The 17,234-nt window shown below is 44.4% G+C and overlaps 2 protein-coding genes across 2 annotated transcripts; one reads left to right on the top strand and one right to left on the bottom strand.

The window, feature by feature from the left end:
* The first annotated feature begins 684 nt into the window (after nt 1-684).
* Nucleotides 685-8,830, top strand: plekhd1 (pleckstrin homology domain containing, family D (with coiled-coil domains) member 1). The gene is made up of 14 exons (XM_076157304.1): nt 685-1,106; nt 1,190-1,362; nt 3,002-3,095; nt 3,188-3,277; nt 3,576-3,652; nt 4,019-4,110; nt 4,208-4,260; nt 4,339-4,433; nt 4,533-4,626; nt 5,165-5,376; nt 6,416-6,548; nt 7,503-7,647; nt 7,985-8,128; nt 8,324-8,830. Exons 1-14 carry the CDS (start codon nt 1,083-1,085, stop codon nt 8,494-8,496), a joined length of 1,599 nt encoding a protein of 532 aa, XP_076013419.1. The 5' UTR covers nt 685-1,082; the 3' UTR covers nt 8,497-8,830.
* Nucleotides 8,831-12,274: 3,444 nt separating this feature from the next.
* ccdc177 (coiled-coil domain containing 177) lies at nt 12,275-14,797 on the bottom strand. The gene has a single exon (XM_076157845.1). It carries the CDS (start codon nt 14,795-14,797, stop codon nt 12,275-12,277), a length of 2,523 nt encoding a protein of 840 aa, XP_076013960.1.
* Nucleotides 14,798-17,234: the final 2,437 nt, after the last annotated feature.

Here is a 17,234-nt window from a genome sequence, read left to right as displayed (position 1 = left end):
ATATCTTTATCAATAAGTGTTAATAATGTGTCAGAACTATTACACACTGCTCAATCTGCAGTATTGTATCTATGCATTGGTGTTAGTTTGATGAATGTGTCTGCTATCCAAGGACTTCTTTGACTCTGCCAGATCTGGATCGGAGCGAAACTGCACCTTATGAAAGTCCTTCATGTGATACAGACGGTATGTTTTACACTTAGATTGTGACAAATCCTTTTTATTCTGCAGTATTTAAAGAACATTTGCAATCTAATGAAATGCCAATAGAAGGTATGAAAACACAGAAAACACTAAGAAATGATTGAACTCCAATGAAATTCCCTACTGGAATCTGTGCAACAAAGTTTGGTAATAGTGTGAAGTTCCCTACTTTATATGGCAGAATCACTATGGAGCATTCCTATTCCTAACACTATTAGTCAGTTATATATAAATATTATGGGACTATCCTGTTAAATATAATGCTGTTACAGATGCATTTCTCTGTCCTGACAGGAAGCTGTCTTAATGGAAAGTGTAAAGACGTGTGCGCTGATGCATTTTCCTATCCCGGGTGTGCAAAGCTCATCTGTCAGTATCCTCATAATCTGCTGTGCATCGTTCTGACACATTTACGCTCAATTAATCTGTTACTCATCTGCATGTTAACCGCTCTCATTCTCTCCCCCGCCTCGCCCCGCCTCGCCCCCCTAGGCCTGTAGCCACGCCTCTGCTACAGATGTTCCCTCAATTCACTGTCTGGGTGATGGAGAGATGAGAGTTCATACCTGCTGGAGTCCAGTAATCTGAATAACAGCTTTTACTGGCCTGGCAGTGTATCGACCGGGAACCAGATTTAGCAACTCACTCCTAAAGCTTCTTCTCTCTGCAGCTCTCTCTCTCTCTCTCTCTCTCTCTCTCTCTCTCTCTCTCTCTCTCTCTCTCTCCCTCTCCCTCTCCCCCCCACCCTCTCTCATCCCTGTGTTCATCCTTTCCTTCCTGTGCAGGCTGCCTCCAGCTGATGACTCCATTGGCAGCTGCATCATTCCACCCTGCTGGCTTATTGGAATTTGCTTCCATCCCTGCATCACACTGTGACTATGCATTCGGATTTGTCTCTGCGTGTCCGTTAATACTTATTGACAGTATTTTGCTCTATTTTTATTTTCTATTTCATTGATTTTGATTTTGCCCCACCTCCCACTAGGGTGGAAAGCCAGACAGCATGTTCTCATCTTCATCCAGAAACTCTCTGCTCTCGCCCTGGTCGTCCATGGAGCAGTCCGACTCGGAGGTGTTGGACTTCAGCACCAAGGTGCAACTTCACGGGGTGCTGTGGAAGAGACCCTTCGGACGCCCGTCTGCCAAGTGGTCCCGCAGGTGAGGGCGGGTGTGACTGACGTGTCTATGCTCTTCTGACTCTTTAAACTTCATTTGGAGGATTTCTCCTTTTGAACAACTTGAAGCTTTTTAGATCAACTCAAAAATGCCTTGTGAAGGGAACATAAACAGAATTTTCTTCACCTAGTTCCCAAAGAGTTACTGCTTTGGAGAAAGTTTTCCACTGATAGTGAAAATATTCTCTCAAGTTTTCCTCTAAATGGATTTCTGTGAGTCCTGGATAGTTGATATAAAGTATAGATAGTAGAAAGCAGTTTAGAGGACTGAAATCCAATATTTGTACCACAAATTATACAAGACAATTAACCACAACTGCAAATTCTTGTTTCTACAGTACATGAACAAATTAAATCCCCTTTATTCCAGCGATATTGAATGATGAACTTAAAATCAGGGGTTCAATTCTGTTTTGGAAGAAATCCTTGTTCTGTATAAAACAAAGACCATAGCAGGTAAAGTGAGGATGTCTAACATGGTGATGTGAGGGTGAGGATATATTTGGATGTTAAAATGGCTGGATCAGTCTGTGATGATAATACTTAGTTTACATAACACTGTTAAAGCCACAATACACAGGGCAGCCGGTCAAACTCTGGTAGCTGTTTGCTTTCGGTACAAAGGTTAAAAGACCATGAATGGTTAAGTAAAACATTTTAGTTAGATTCTCTGTCAAACTAAATACTTCATAATGGTTATTATTAGTAGTGCATGTAGTTAAAATGAATATTAACAGTTACGGACTGTTATTGACTGTTCGAATTGAACCTATCGCTGAATTTGGCTTTTGCTTACAACTTTGTTTACAAAATGTCAGTTGATTTCTGCCAAGCCTGTAAACAAGGATGATGTGAAAAGACTTTATTTTTGACTTTCTTGAATTTGGCATATCACAGCTAATAGAATCAAATGGAACTTTGAAGTCAATTGTTGTCAACCAATTGTTATATAAAAAAACAAAAAAAACATTCTCGATTTCCCTCCCTTCTTGTGCAAGACTTAGTCCAAGAATATTTTAGAATCAAGAATTAAATCATGAATAATAATAATAACTATTATTATTATAATAATTATAATTATTAATATTATTATTATTATTATTATTATTATTATTATTATTATTATTATTATGAATAATAATAATAAATAATGTATAGTATATTTCTGTTATTTAGTTTTAGTTTTTTCCCTTCCATATTTTAAAAACGATATATGTAAAATATGGAAAAGCAGAAAAATGCCATGTGGCAAAGAAAAGCAAAATTCAGTGTTTTTACAAAATAACAAAAATGCCTCCAGACCCCAGAGGGTTAATATGTAACTTGTAAAAAAAAGGGGCAATTATGTTTGTAATCTGACTTAATGTGTTTTTAAGTTTATATCAAACTCAAATGCCCCATTATAATAATATAATAGGATTGGAAATGTCAAGTAAATAACAACATCCTGAGCCATCACTATTATCAGACTGATGAGTCAGCAGTTTAGCCTTTCAATGTTTAAATATTAGTCTTGTATTTTTGTGGGAGAACAAAGTCTTTCAGCGGATGTTGGGGAATGCAAAGTGGGGGGAAAAAATGGGAATGACTCACTGCAGCTTTCGACCTCTTCCTCGTTAAAGATTCTTCATCATCAAAGACAGCTTCTTGCTCTACTATGCAGAGAGCGAGAAGAGAAACTTTGAGACCAACAGGTACTTCAACATCCACCCCAAGGTGAGTTTCAGCATTTTGTGTGTGTTCCTACTTCGTCCTCCCACTTTTCCCTTTACATAATCACAGTGCTCTTCTTCATCCGTCTGTCTCAGGGTGTCATCCCTCTGGGAGGATGCGTCGTGTCAGCCAACGACGACATGGCCATGCCCTTTGCCATCATCATCAATCTGGAAGACTTCACTGTAAGAACATGATCCCCTCACACATTCTCAACAGTTTCCTTCATCACATTGTCCTTTATTCGCCCCATATATGTTAAAAGCTTTGTAAAATAGATGTGGGCTTAAACAATGAGTTGCAGGAGATCTTGCCAAACTACGATGATTGTAGATTATCAGGCTAATCCCGGGACATGGGACATATAACAGAGTAGATTTAATAATTCCCATGAACCTTTTAATCTAATTTGACTATGAAATGGACTTCCACTGTCCATTCTTTCGCCCTAGTATTACAACAGTGTGTGTATCTGTCTGTCAGGGTACTGTCGCTCTGGCTGCTGAGTCTGCAGTAGAGCAGATCCAGTGGCTGGAGATGCTCCAGGACTCTGGGAAAGTGTGAGTATCTGCTTTGACGTGAAAGTGATAACTACTACCAGTAAAGTTGTAAATGTTGAAGAAACAATGCACTATAGTATATGTATGATCTATAGTTCTCAATCTGAGATGGTGATATTAGAATGTTCAGACAACTTTAACACCCCGGAATATTTCGTAATTTTTGCAGTTTTAATTTTTCTAAAAACAAACAATAATTAATTCTGGAAAATGTACTTAAGTTAGTTAAATACTTTTATTTTGAAATTGGTCATACACATCTTTGCAGAAATGTGAAGATTTTTTACCAGCCTGTATTTGTCAGCCACACCCGATCAATATGTTCCAAAATAACAAATCACACATTTGTCATCTGGGATTCAACAGCACATGGAAGAACGCCCAGCTGGGGGAGGCCATGATCGAGAGTCTGGAGGCTCAGGGGCTTCAGCTGGCCAAAGAGAAGCAGGAGTATCTTGGTGAAAGAGGGAGAAGGCACCAGCACACACACATGATTTCCCTTCCATTGGACCAAATTGAAGTTCATGTTTCTATGACGTTGTTTTCTTTCTCCAGATAAACTCATGGAGGAAACTGAGGAGCTTAGCGAGCAAAGGGCACAGAAAGAGGTCAGTCCTTACGTCTTCAGTCAAATAAGATAAGATAAGAGCATATGCATATTCCAAAGCCTGTGTGTGTGTGTGTAGGAGCTGGAGCGTCTGAACCAGGTGCTGGAGGAGGAGAAGATGAAGTTTGAGGAGGTGGTGCTGGAGCTGAAATCAGAGCAGCAGCAGATCAAACTGTAAATGATGAAATATTTCCAGTTCACCCGTACGGATTATAAATGCATGTTTACAAATGCGTCCTGAGGTTTGTGTTCTGTTGTTTGTGTTAATGACAGAGACTTGGACGGCACGTCTCAGTCTCTGAAAGGTGTGGAGACTGAAAAAGAGGAACTGAGCAGCTTAACTGTCATGTTGCAGAAATCAATTGAGGTAAAAAAAGAAGAAGAAGCAATTAAGTCGGTGCAAATTCTATCCTTAGTTTATCCTTGTGTCTTTTTAAGCAGTTCTCAGTGAATTAAGCATATTTACTATGTTTTGCTGTGAAATGTACCGAGTAACGGACCTAGATTGTAGCAGCTTGATTTACGTAAGCAGGAAAATGATCCTTTGGCTTACATTTGAGTAAACATGCGTGTCCTCACCTGACATACTTCCTGTTATAAGCTGTTTAAGCCTTATTCCACATTTTAGCCTTAATCACAGGCAAAATCAGACTGCCATGTTCAGGTAAATGCAAAGTTACAGCTTTTGATCTCCTAACATAATACCTAAATAATGTATTACATTTGTCTACAGTGCTGTTAAACAAACCTGCTGTTAATGTAGGAACTATTCCTTCTAAATTTCACAAATCAAAGTCTTTTATGTATGCAAAGAGCCTGTTAATGCAGCTCTAAAACTCAGGAAAGGATTTTCTTGTATCTGAAACACCAGTCCAGCCCAGACTGTCCTAGTTGTTGTTCTTTAGGAACTCTCTGAAGAGAAGCAGCGGACTCTCCAGCTGCTTGGGGAGAAGGAGAAGGAGCAGAGCAAGGAGACGGTGGAAGAGAGTTCAGAGCCTGTCTGCAGGAAGCCCAACGACGCCGAGGATCTCCAAGAGGTGGACCTTCTGGGCGACCTACACCACATCGAGGCGCAAATGAAGATCCTGCTGAAAGAAAAGGAGCAGGCCGATGATAAGTGAGTGAAATGCTCGATTTTTTTAGATTACAGCATTGCAAATGTATATCAAAATAGAATGAATGAAATTACAATGAATGATGATAAATGAAAATCTCCTTTACTACACACAAATCATCCAGTGGCCACTTTATTAGAAACAACTAAACAATCCGACGCAGTGCAGCCTCAAAACGTAAGCATGGACTGGAATCATCGTCTTTCTGACAACAAAGCTTCATAAGGATTGTATTCATCGCAGGACTGTGTTGTGATTGACTGTGCGGGTGCAAAAGAATAAAGCCACCCAGTGTGTGTGTGTATCAGTCATGTTACTGTAGAAACTCTTAAATTCATCCGTTTTGAGAGACTAAGCAGTGTGTTTTTGTGTTTTGGCATCCAAATGGCATGAAAGTACTCTTAGAGTTCCTCTGTACTAATGGCACAGAGGATGTAATTGTTAGTGGAAATGTGTATTGATCTCCAAACAACCAGGCCATTGATCAGCAGCAGTAAGTGGGATATTACAGGCAGCTGTATTGACTCTGCAGCAGATTCCAATGCTGTGTTATGCAGAGCACAGCGTGAGAGATGATCCTCACTCAGCCGACGCCAGCAACACGCTTGGCAAAAGACCCCCCCCCCCCCCCCCCCCCACACCACCTCCGCTCTGTATTGTATTCTACAGTATTGAACTGTGTCGTTGTGTTTTCCATGAACTCTGTCACTTCTGTGTGAAAGTACACGCAATGATCTTTTGGTGTATTTGGATACAATCGTTCGAAAGTTTCCAAAGACAAACATTGGACTTGAGATTGTAACTTGTAGTAGAAGTGAGGAATACTTCAAATGTTTGTAGGTGCTTTAATGTAGAGAGACACTATTGGACAAGTTCATACATTTGTCACTAACTCCCAGTTGGTAATAGGTGGCAAATGATTTAAAGCTAAGCTCATATTGTATGTGTGTAATTGTATGCGTGTGCCTGTGGAAAAGAAGAAGAATCCAAGCCGCTGTTCACAGTATTTCTGATGTTGTTGTTGTCGTCGTCGTCGTGCAGGCTGAGGGAGAAAGAGCAGCGAGCTAACGTCCTGCAGGAGGAGAGGGAGTTCTACTGGACTCAGGCCCGGACGCTGCAGCAGTCGCTCTCGCAGCTCACCGTGGACAAACAGCAGACTGAGGCCGAGCTCAAGGTGACACAGCATGAACTCGCACAACACTGTGAACTGTTTAGAGGTCACAACGTATCTCGCCTTTTTGTTTATTTTTTACAATTGTGGTATTAAATAAACAGGATTCATTTTTCAGTTTCCAGGAAAAGTGTAAAGCCTCATGGTTTCTTTGGAGAGACTCAGCTTGTCAGATTAAGATGAAGATGGGAATATCACATTACGCTTCATGAAACTTCTCTGTCTTCTCTTTATCATCTCCATTACCCTTGTGTATCCTCTCATGTAGAACTGAACAGCACGTCAGTAAACTAACTCTTCCTTTCATCAGGCGACACACTTTTCCTGCTTCTGTCAAAAGTGCCTCTTGAGCAACACACACCGCAGTGCCAGAGCTCCAACTGACTAGTTGGACCAGATCACACTCCAGTAAACAATGAGAGTAAAGCGGGCCCATCCTGAGTAAAAGCCTGCTTATCGTGTTTTCAACCATCACACGGCACTGAAAGCCTCTTTTAACACACACACACACACACACACACACACACGCACACACACACACACACTGGTGACATGTCAGTATCTAGGTTTGCTCTCTCAGGTGTCATGAAGTCGTTTTAATTTCAGTTTTACTTTTTTCCCCTTAATCTGGGGGAAATCCAACCCTTTCCTGGGAAGCAGACTGGTTTGTTGTGGCAAAATCCCATTAAAAGGCAAAAACTCCTCACAGTCATCTAGATGTTATCTGGAACAATGTCGATTAATAACCAAGATGAATGACATTCTACGTTATTAGTACAAATCGTTATTGGTATCAAAATGTATCGTATTTAAGATTTAGATTTAGATTTTTGACTTTTACATATAAACTACTGTAAACTTCTTGACTATTTGGTGCATTGCTACATCATTGTGTACTGTATAGTGTCCTGAAATATGTGCCGCCATAACAGAACCCCCTGTCTGTTCCTGTCCCAGGCAGAGATAGAGTCACGTGTGGAGCTGGAGAGGAGGCTGAAGCTGGCGGAGGAGGCTCTGCAGAACCTAGAGAAAGGCCTCAACTCGCTGGAGCGCACCAAGGAGAAAGACGAGAGGATGAAGGGGGACGTCACACAGCTGAAGAGTGAGTTCACGCACGATACCTTCATATCTGGGTGACCGTGGATCAGGATGTGCTGCTCTTTAGGTTCAGTCATGGTACTGATGCATAAGAATAAACATGTGACTCTATGGAGTTATGTCATCCTCATGTCATCCTCCACTGTATTATCTGGCCCTTTTATGTAGGTGTGACTGCCCTCTGCTGGTGAGATGATGCATTCCATGTTCTTTCCCTTGTTTTCAGTCAGAATAATGAATTTAGTGTTTTTATGTTTATGCTGCAGCACTGAGCTTTATTTTAAAAGACTGGATTTGTGTGTGTGTGTGTGTGTGTGTGTGTGTGTGTGTGTTCAAATCAGGATTTTTTGAGGACTGCATCTGTGCAGCAGAGATGGAGGCGAAGCTCCCGTCGATAATGAAGAACGCTGTGTATCTCCACAAAGCCACTGCACGCAGGATCAAGAGCTGTCGAATCCAGAGGAGAGCCTCCAGGCGACACTGGTGTAAGTCTGACAACATGCATCGTTCATGGCACACACGTGTTCTCTTTTTAGCCTTTTAGTGTTTTCCGTTCTGGTTTATAGTCATCTGTGCTCCTGTTGCATTTGTAGCAGCACTAACTATTCCTACCAATGTCAGCACTCGGTAGTTAGGAGTCCTGGAAGTAATAGGAACCATCTGTTTTCATGCTTCGTCAGTGAAACACTCAAAGTCCTTCGCTGCGTCTCACGGTGACGACGGCAGCGTGGAGGATCTGAGGGAGACGGCGCGGAGACTGACGGCCGACAGCAGCTTCAGAGAGACCGTCTACAAGATCATCGGCCAAAGGGAGGCCATGAACAAAACCCAGGACAGGGACGTGGTGGGGTAGGAGGCGGAGGACGTGAAGGAAAGGAAAGGAGTGAGGACGTCTCACAGGAGGAGGAGGAACGGCCCTGAGCGTTTACCTCCATGCACACAGTGAGTGACGTCACAAAGGTCCTGCTCCCCAAAGCTGATGAAGGTTACTCAAAAACAATATGCAATATATTGTTTGTCTACTAATATTTCAAATCCAGTATATGCTTGTATTATTATAGTAAGTAAAAGAGACGCTTTGTCCATTTTCTTTCTTATTTGTTTGACTTAATTGACTTTATTTTCTGCCAGCACGTCAATTCAGGATTGGATGATGTAAAGCACAATTCCTATTAACTATTTCAATTAAAAAACGATTAAAAGTCCATGTTTTGTTTAGTTTTTTGCAATACAAGTGCACCGGTCAGTCGGTCAGTCAAAATGATTCAACACGTCAGCGTATTTATAGATACTGCAGGTTAGAAACAAGGATCGTCTCATGAAACAGCATGGGAGGAGCTTCTTCCTCTGTAAAGGCTTCTTGGGGGGACGGCGTCCATCATGGCTGAAGGAGGCGGCGTGCTGCTGCTGCTGGCGAACTCGCTGCACCTGCTGTCCTCTTCCTCATTCACCGTTCACTGGCTTCCTGGAAAATTGAATATTCTCTCACTGGCAGGGAAATAAACTCTAATTGTGTTATAATAGTATTTCCACTATATCAGGCTATAGATTTTTAACCATTCATCATCAGATCGTTACCTTATTGCACAGGAAGATTCAATACCAACCAACCAAAGTCCATGACATGGTGCCAGAGTGAAGCCAAATCCCATGTCGTGATTTGAAATGAAATGGCAGTAACGGCGCTTTGCCAGGAGATGGAGCGCTCAAACCAAATGTATCCAAACTGGAGCACTAAGGTAGAGCGAGAGTAGAAGAAGAACACTGCTCCTGCCTCCATGAAACGCCATCAGGTGAGGCCTCTCTCATCTCCGAAGCCTTCAGCCATCCAGGTTGTAAGACATCATGGAAGCTGCTGTTCACCTGAAATGCTTCTCCAACACTAACGTGGCAGATTGAGGGATGCAGTTCTGTTCCGGTCTTTGTAATTAGATAGTTCAGTAGTTTTCGTAAATATCACAGACAATTCAGACCCGTTTTGAAAACTGTTTGCATTTATTCTTCATTTGTTTGTCTCCAGGTTTACTTAACAGAGATGTGTTTTGCTTTGATGGAAACAATGACATCACAGATATGTTTCTGATATATCTGCTTTGTTATCGCTACGTCTGAAAATCTGTCCTTCACAACAGAACTCTATTTAATTTACCGACGCAAGCATTTTACGTTCATGTACAAATGATAAATGAACTTAACAGCAGAATGAACACAGAAAGGAAGCCCAGATGAGGTCATAAGCAACTGGATGGACTGAGTGACGTGATGATAAAGCTGTGTTTGGACCCTGTACATGTCACAACGACCACTGATGCAGATAAAAAGCTGAAGCGCCCTGGCTGGGTAGAGTTTCCAGCACGATGCGTGGCACTAATCCAAACTCTCACTCGTATTGATGCATAGTTTGACCAGTAGATTTGACTTTTAGGGTTTCTTGTCCCGACTTCTACTTGAATGAAAAAAAATGTGTCACAAAAAGCTTCAGGGTGGGAAGAAGAGTTGTGTCAGGGCAGGACAAGTCAGTAGCATCACCATGATCTTCATCACCAGGACCTGTAGTGCACACAGATAACAGTACAGTCAGCATCACTCATTCAGAAAGACGCTACAAACGAGACGTGAGCAGGTTTATGCTTTCATGTTCATTTTTCTATTTGCAAAAACAACTTCTCAGCACCGATGCGGTTTGTCTTACTAGATACATTTCTGTAGCCTTCAAAATACTGTAACACACTATATAAATGAGGGAAAATAACAAAATGTCCCTTTTTAAATCACAGAAAACTCCATCACACAAGCGAATCACTTCAGAAACTGAAATTAAATGGCATGGAAACACTTTCAACACATTCTGTTTGTTTTATTTTCCCTGCTGAAGTTAGAACAAGGTGGTTTTGTTGCGTAAAATACATCCAAGACTCTTATTTTGATAATCCACGTCCTATATTGGATCTTTTAACTTGGCGTGAGTTCAATGTGACGTTTCAATCAGATGTCAAAGTCATATTTAGTTACATAGTTATGTTGTTTCTCTCCCCTCCGTCCTTTACTTCCTGCTTTTGTATTCATTTAGCTTTCACTTTCTTCTCCAAATGTTCTTTACTTGTTTGTATCTACAAGTTTGGACTCTGATTTAATGGAACAATAAATCTGCTGTCTCATCCCTCTCGCCTTACATCACCTTGTTATGAGGTGAGGACGGAGCTTTTGCCGAGTCATCGCTCTGCTCTTCTTTGTCCTCTGCTGGTCTGAAGCTGCATTTCAATTTAACATTCATTTGTGTTTGATCTCTTTTGGTTGATGATGTGAGCAGGTGTCAGACATGTAAACTCAAGTGCACATATGGTCCACGTTCCAGGGATTTCTCCCCGACTGAGTGAGGAGGAGGAGGAGGAGGAATGCAGCACTGCAGTAATTCCTGACACAGATGTCAATAAGGCAAAGTGAAGGCGTATTTTTTCCATTAACGCCCTCAGATGAAGACACGCTGCTCTCCACAGCCCCCTCATGTTCCCACACACTCCCACCTCTCCCGTCACTCTACCTCCCAATGTGCCAAGTTGATTGCTATCGCTATGGCAACAGCTACATCTAAAGGGCAAAGAAAATCCACGTGGATCTCCCTCTATTCTTTTTTCTCTTTTTTAATCTGAGAGATTGCAGGATTTAGCGCAGACACAGGCCCCTAAACCCTGCAGATCCATTACCAGGCTGAGTCCGGATCAGTGTGCTGCTGGGTTTTAATCAGTAGTAGAAGAAGAAGTAATCAGATCCTGAAATGAGTAGAAAAGTGCTACATTCTCAGTAAAAGTCCTGCACCAAAACTTTCTATGTATTGGCAGCAAGATGTACTTCAATCGGTTACTCAAATATTCGCTTTCAATCAAATGTAGAATATAAGATGTAATCGTACACACCTGTCCACCTTGACACGGTCTCCAGCCGGGCGGTCAAACCCTTCGGAGTCTCACGAGTGATTGTTTCCTCCGATCTGACATGAGGAGGAGAGATGGAGGGAGCCCAGGGAGAGATGGAGGGAGTCCACCGGGGAGCAAAACCGCCCCTGCTGCAGAAACCAGCGTCCTCCGATGCTTCATCAGTGCCAGGATCATGTGTAAATCCATCCTGCTGCTGCAATGTCAGCCGTAACAAACACAGCGTCCAACCCAGAGTCGTCAATACACTGCAGACTGTAAACAGAGCGCACAAAAAGGATCCCTTGTTTGTTTAAGGGGGCCGATTTACTTCAGCGCTTCCGTACGAGCTTTCTCGGAGTTGTCATGGAGTTGTGCTTCCCGGTAAACAATGGCTCTTTTCATTCCGCACACAGCTTTTGAGTCCAACAGCTGAGACGGTCAGAGAGACAGAGGGACAGAGAGAGATTGTGTCTCCTGTAATGTCCAACTTCATTTAGCTCCGTTACCTCCACAATACAAAATGACTTCATTAGTTTTGCTCTGATGGGCGTTTAAAGGAACAAATAGATGATTGTAAATGTCATAAAACAACTGAAGAATGAAACCGATAACACAAATGCTGTGGTTCTTCATAGGAGAAGAGGTCAAGCTCAGAGTGATGAAGGCCATGATGAAGGCTCCAGTCAAAGCACAGGTCCTCCACACACAGAGACGTCTTTATTTCTCATCCATACTGGCTTTGAGCTGAGCTTCCAGGGCCATCTTATCAAACGTACGCATGTTGGTCTCCTCCCTCACCTTGTCCCTCACGTGGAAGGAGGCTCGGGCTACGGATCGAGCGCTTTCCAGCACCGCCCTCTTCTCCCGGAAGATCTGCTCGCTCTTCTCCAGCTTCTTCTCGATGGACTGCAGCAGCTCCATGCGCCTCTGTTTCTCCTCCTCCTCCACCCGCTGCCTGTTGTGCCTCTGCAGCTTCTCCTTCTCCTGCCGGCACTGGACGGCGCGCTGTGCTTTCTCTTTAGCCCGCTCCTCCGCCACCGTCGCTGCCTGCTGGGCCCGTTTCTCCGCCTCCCTGGCTCGCGCCTCTAGCTGTAGTTGCTGCTGCCTCTCCCGCCTCTCCGCTGCCTTGCGTGCCTTCTGGATCTGCTTCTCCTCACGCTTGGCCTTTTCCTTCATCTCCTGCCCTCGACGTTCTACTATCTGCTCATAATTCTCCAGGGATCGATTCAGTTTCACCTCTGCTGCTCTCCTGGCTTCCTTGACCTCCTCCTCCTCTCGCCGGGCGATCTCCTGGATTATGGCGGCATGCCGTCTCCTCTCTGCTTTATTCAATCCCAGTCTGTCCTCTTGGGCTTGGTGCTCCTTCTCCTGCCTCTTCAGCTCGGCCATGGTGAGCTTCTCTTTAAGGAGCAGCCTCTCCTGCTCCAGCATGGCCGACCTCTCCTCCTCTAAAGCCTTCAGGTTCTGTTCCTGCAGGGTCTTCTTGTGTTTCTCCTCTCGTGCTGCCTGCTGGAGCCTCTGCAGGCGGCTGCGCTCCTGCTGCTCTGCGAGCTCCTTCCACCTCCCCTCATTCTCCTCCGCTTGCCGGAGTTTGGTGGCGGCCGCGTCCCGTTCCTGCTGGGTAAGTCTTCTTTGACGTGTCGACACCTGGGCCTGCCACACCCGCTGGCACTGGAGCACCGCACGCTGCTTTTCCCTGTCCTCCTGCTCTCGCCGGATCTCGTCCACGCGTTTTTCACTGTCCCACTGCAGGTGAGCCACATACCTGGTCTGACTCATGATGTCCTCTTCCTGGTACCTGGCGAGCATCAGAGCAGCAATTTTGCGGTCGCGCTCAGAAACGGCCTTCAGACCTTGACGCCTTACCTCCCTCACTATGCGCTCCACCTTCTGCGTGGTCTGAGGGGAGTGGCTTAGGTCGCCGAGACTGAGGCTGCGGCCCATGAGGGAATTGAACGTCGCCAAGGTTCGGGCTCGGGGACTGGAGACTTTAGCCCATTGATCTCTTACTCCTTCCCAACTGTAGGAAGAGGAAGCACCTGATTCGGATGAGGTGCATGTTGTGGTCGTTGTGGTGTTGGAGGCGGGCGAGCAGACGGTGTCCATCCTGCGCTGTAACGATTCCAGCGAATGGCTTTTCCCCCTCACTTTGGAATGGAACCCAAGGTGTCCATTGTGCTGAGAGAACGGTCCCCCTGTGACGCCATTGAGAGGCGTCCCGGCGCTCTGAACTGCAGGCTTTGACACTGACGATGTTAATGTGGACTTGGCTCTGACGAAGGACGGGAGCTTTGGGGTGGATCTGGGGAAAGTATGAGCCGATTTACCGCCGGAGGACTTCCTGATTACTGGTGGAGGCCCGGATGAGAGTGGGCGGGGCTTTTTTACACGTTCAGGCGATGAGGTCATTGGATGCTTGGCAGATCCCAACAAAATACCTTTGGAAGATGGCGTAGAACTCACTGAAGCAGTTTTTGAGGACTGAGTTGGTTTTGGGGACGTATTAAGAGTAAGAGGAGAGGGTTTTGATAAATGTGTGGCACCTGTTTTAGTGCTTGGACACGGTGCTGTGGATCTGGAGGACGATCCAGAACCAGAGACAGAACTAGAGGTCACCGCCCCAGATTTGGGAGGCTGAGTGGAGCCAGAGGAGACGGTTGATGTGCTGCCGTTCGTATTGGCGGCAGCTTGCAAGATCCTCCTCTTCTCCTCCCTAACGATCCTCTCCCTCTCCTCCCTGCACTGCCTGAGTTTGCCGTGCCGATCCCTCTCGTAGACCTCAAACATCCCCGTGGCAACGCGCATGGAACGTCCAGGAGCCTCACGGGCAAAGTCAGCCAATGGGCGGGCCAGCAGCTCTACAGGTTTGACCCCACATCGAGCGCACGCCTCCAGGGAACGAGGGCTGGTGAGCACGTAGCGACTCCCCTCTGCAACTGGTGTGTCAAAGTTGTACAGGTCCAGATGCAGTTTGGGAGATAGATCTCTCTCAGTCTGTGGTTGCTCAGGTGGGGTCCCCTGAGAAGCGGCCTGCGGCGGCTGCGATGGGGTTGCGGTGTGGCAGGGGCTCGGCTCAGAGCTGCCGGTGGGCGGCGTCTCAAAGCCGGCGTCTCCGTCATCCTCCGTCGCCGTGCCATCGCTGTGTTCTGGCTCTCTTGGGTCTTGGGTGTTCACAGCCGGCTTGTCGAGCTGCGGGCCTTTACACTTATTCTGCTCCTCCGCCTCTGAGGGGTCGACCATAGTTGGCTGATACTGCAGGCGGAGAGTGTGAGAGGAGAGAGAGACAGAGAGAGAGCGAGAGAGAGAGAGAGCTCAGTGTGAGAGGGTGTGTCATACCTACATGAAAGGAAGTGGGTGATATTGTGTTTAACATTTCAATTGGAGGATTATGGCATCAGCTGCTGTCTGTGTAGGGGGGAGGGTCATAATTCACAAATACATCCATGCATGCATGAACACATATTCAGGGACCAGATGAGACATTTCTCCCTTCAGGGAACTGACACAATACATGGGAACACCGGTATATTCCAAGAATAGAGCAGCAGGGTTACTAGGCTGAGAGAATTGGATTACTCTTAGCAATATTACTCAGTCTATAACACACAATCAACCGACAAACGCATCAGAAAGAAGTCACGCAGCGTTCATGAGTCATCACTGACAGCTGGAGCTCAACAGAAACAGCTTAGGTTAGATTCTTTATGATACAAATCTGCTCCTGTTCACTCGTGAAGGCCCGACCTTTAGTCTACAGCACAACACGGGACAGAACAGCTGCACTTGACCGTTATAAACGCCTGCAGATGAACGCTGTAATAATACTGATATGAAATAAATACTTATAGTCTAGTCTGAGGTTACAAAAATAGATAGATAAGCTGATTTTCTCCCTGTGATTTGTTTGCTCTTCATGACGCACAACGCACACACATCCACACACACACACACACACACCTACTGACCTGCCAGTTTGCAAACCGTCTCTAACCTCTCCTTTGTTTCGCTTCTATCCCTCCAGTCCTCCTGCTTCCATGCATAATATCACGTTTCGGCCATCGTGAAGGCGGAAAACCATCCCACCCGTCTCAGCCTCCACACAAACCGACGGACAGGCGGGCGGAGCTTTCGGGGCAGCAGATGCTCGCCGGTTGCTCCTCCGATCTTCACTGCGATCCCCGGGATTCCGTCTCCGTGGTACAATGAAAGGTTAGAGAGAGAGAAATAAAAAGCTATTCCTCTTCTCCGGTCTCTCCTCCGAGCCTCTTCCTGCAAAATGCATCCGGTAAACATCAGCTATCCCCCCCACCTGCTCTTCAGCATCCCTCCATCTCAGCCTCCTCAAAGCTCCGCCTGCTTGTGCCAATGCTGCTAAAAATAATGTCGGCAAGCTGCAATCAAGCAGGCGTGTGTCTGCTCCATATACGTGCCATTAAGTTACAACAAAACCTCGCCTTAATGCTGCTGAATAAGTCGCCTGAAGCTGAAGCAAAGCTCGTCCTACAGGCCTAGTTTGTTTTTGCATCTCCATTACATTACATTACATTACGGTCATTTAGCAGACGCTTTTATCCAAAGCGACTTACAATAAGTGTGTTCAACAAAGGTAGATAAAACACGTCTCTATTGTCTCCGCTAATTTATTCTACTTTCCTAAAGTATTTACGTCTTCCATTTCTCCCAATTAAAATCAATAAAAATGTGCCAATGGATGGAAAACAATAGACGATTATGATTATTGTTTGTTTTTTTGGTGCTTACATCAAAACACATCACCGTCCGTGTGTGAAAGCTTCCATCTGTCATCCTTCCATTGGAATAGACTGTAATGACTAGAAATACCAGCAGAGGGCGCTGCAGTGTAAGATTTACCATTTGGGTAGCAGCAGGGATTCTTCAGCCAATCAGCATCACGAACGTTTAGGAGCAAAACTACAAAGGAGTATTATGATCATATATAATGATTAGGTTTTCTTTTACAACTCCAGCATGGTTGGACTCTGTGAATCTCTATTCCTGTTTTTTGAATTATATATATATTTGTAATCTTTTTTGTTTATATAGTTTTAGATTTAATTCATTGTTTACCGCCCAACTTTGTTTTCATTGCTAGATCTGTGTTTGTGTTATTAAGTTCCATCTGCCTGCTGAATGCACATTATTAAGGCAACTATAGGCAAATTTACAATGAAAAACTGATAAATGTATATAGCTGCAGTAAATCAGAAGTGTTCATTCATATCAGTGTATGAGATGAACTCAACTGCTGTAAACACACACACTCACACACACACAGACACATTCTGTCTGTGTCAACATCCTCAAATCAAAGACACACTGGTTGACTCGCAACTCTAAATAGTCCCTGGATGAGAATGTGATTTTAGTTAATTTCTTCTCATTGAATTCTTCTCATCTTCTTTTGTCTGATGATTTCAGATTTCATAAGTTTCTCTCATACCGCCCTAGATCCCAATTTAGTTGATTTAGGTGATTCAGATGAAAGACAATCAACTTTGATGTGTAATAATTACAACATCCTGATTAATTCAGAGAGAAGTTTACTACTCTGAGGTCAAAGGTCAGGGTCTGCAACCCTGGGGGTGGATTCAGGGAGATTCAGGGTCTTGTTCAAGAAAACTTCAGTTGATCGGATGTCAAAAATACAAGAAAGTGA

Source organism: Genypterus blacodes, unplaced genomic scaffold, assembly GCF_046128005.1.
Source record: "Genypterus blacodes isolate CSIRO-AG114 ecotype Tasmania unplaced genomic scaffold, CSIRO-AGI_Gbla_v1 ptg000073l_1, whole genome shotgun sequence".
Classification (NCBI taxonomy): Eukaryota; Metazoa; Chordata; class Actinopteri; order Ophidiiformes; family Ophidiidae; genus Genypterus; species Genypterus blacodes.
The sequence above is the reverse complement of the archived record's forward strand: the minus strand, read 5'-3'. Positions and strand labels throughout refer to the sequence as shown.

Coding starts and splice junctions, on each gene's coding strand:
- plekhd1 (XM_076157304.1), top strand. CDS start 1,083: ATGCATTCGGATTTGTCTCTGCGT. Junction 1,107..1,189: donor ATTCGGATTTGTCTCTGCGT/GTCCGTTAATAC, acceptor ACCTCCCACTAG/GGTGGAAAGCCAGACAGCAT. Junction 7,648..7,984: donor GGACGTCACACAGCTGAAGA/GTGAGTTCACGC, acceptor TGTTCAAATCAG/GATTTTTTGAGGACTGCATC.
- ccdc177 (XM_076157845.1), bottom strand. CDS start 14,797: ATGGTCGACCCCTCAGAGGCGGAGGAGCAGAATAAGTGTAAAGGCCCG.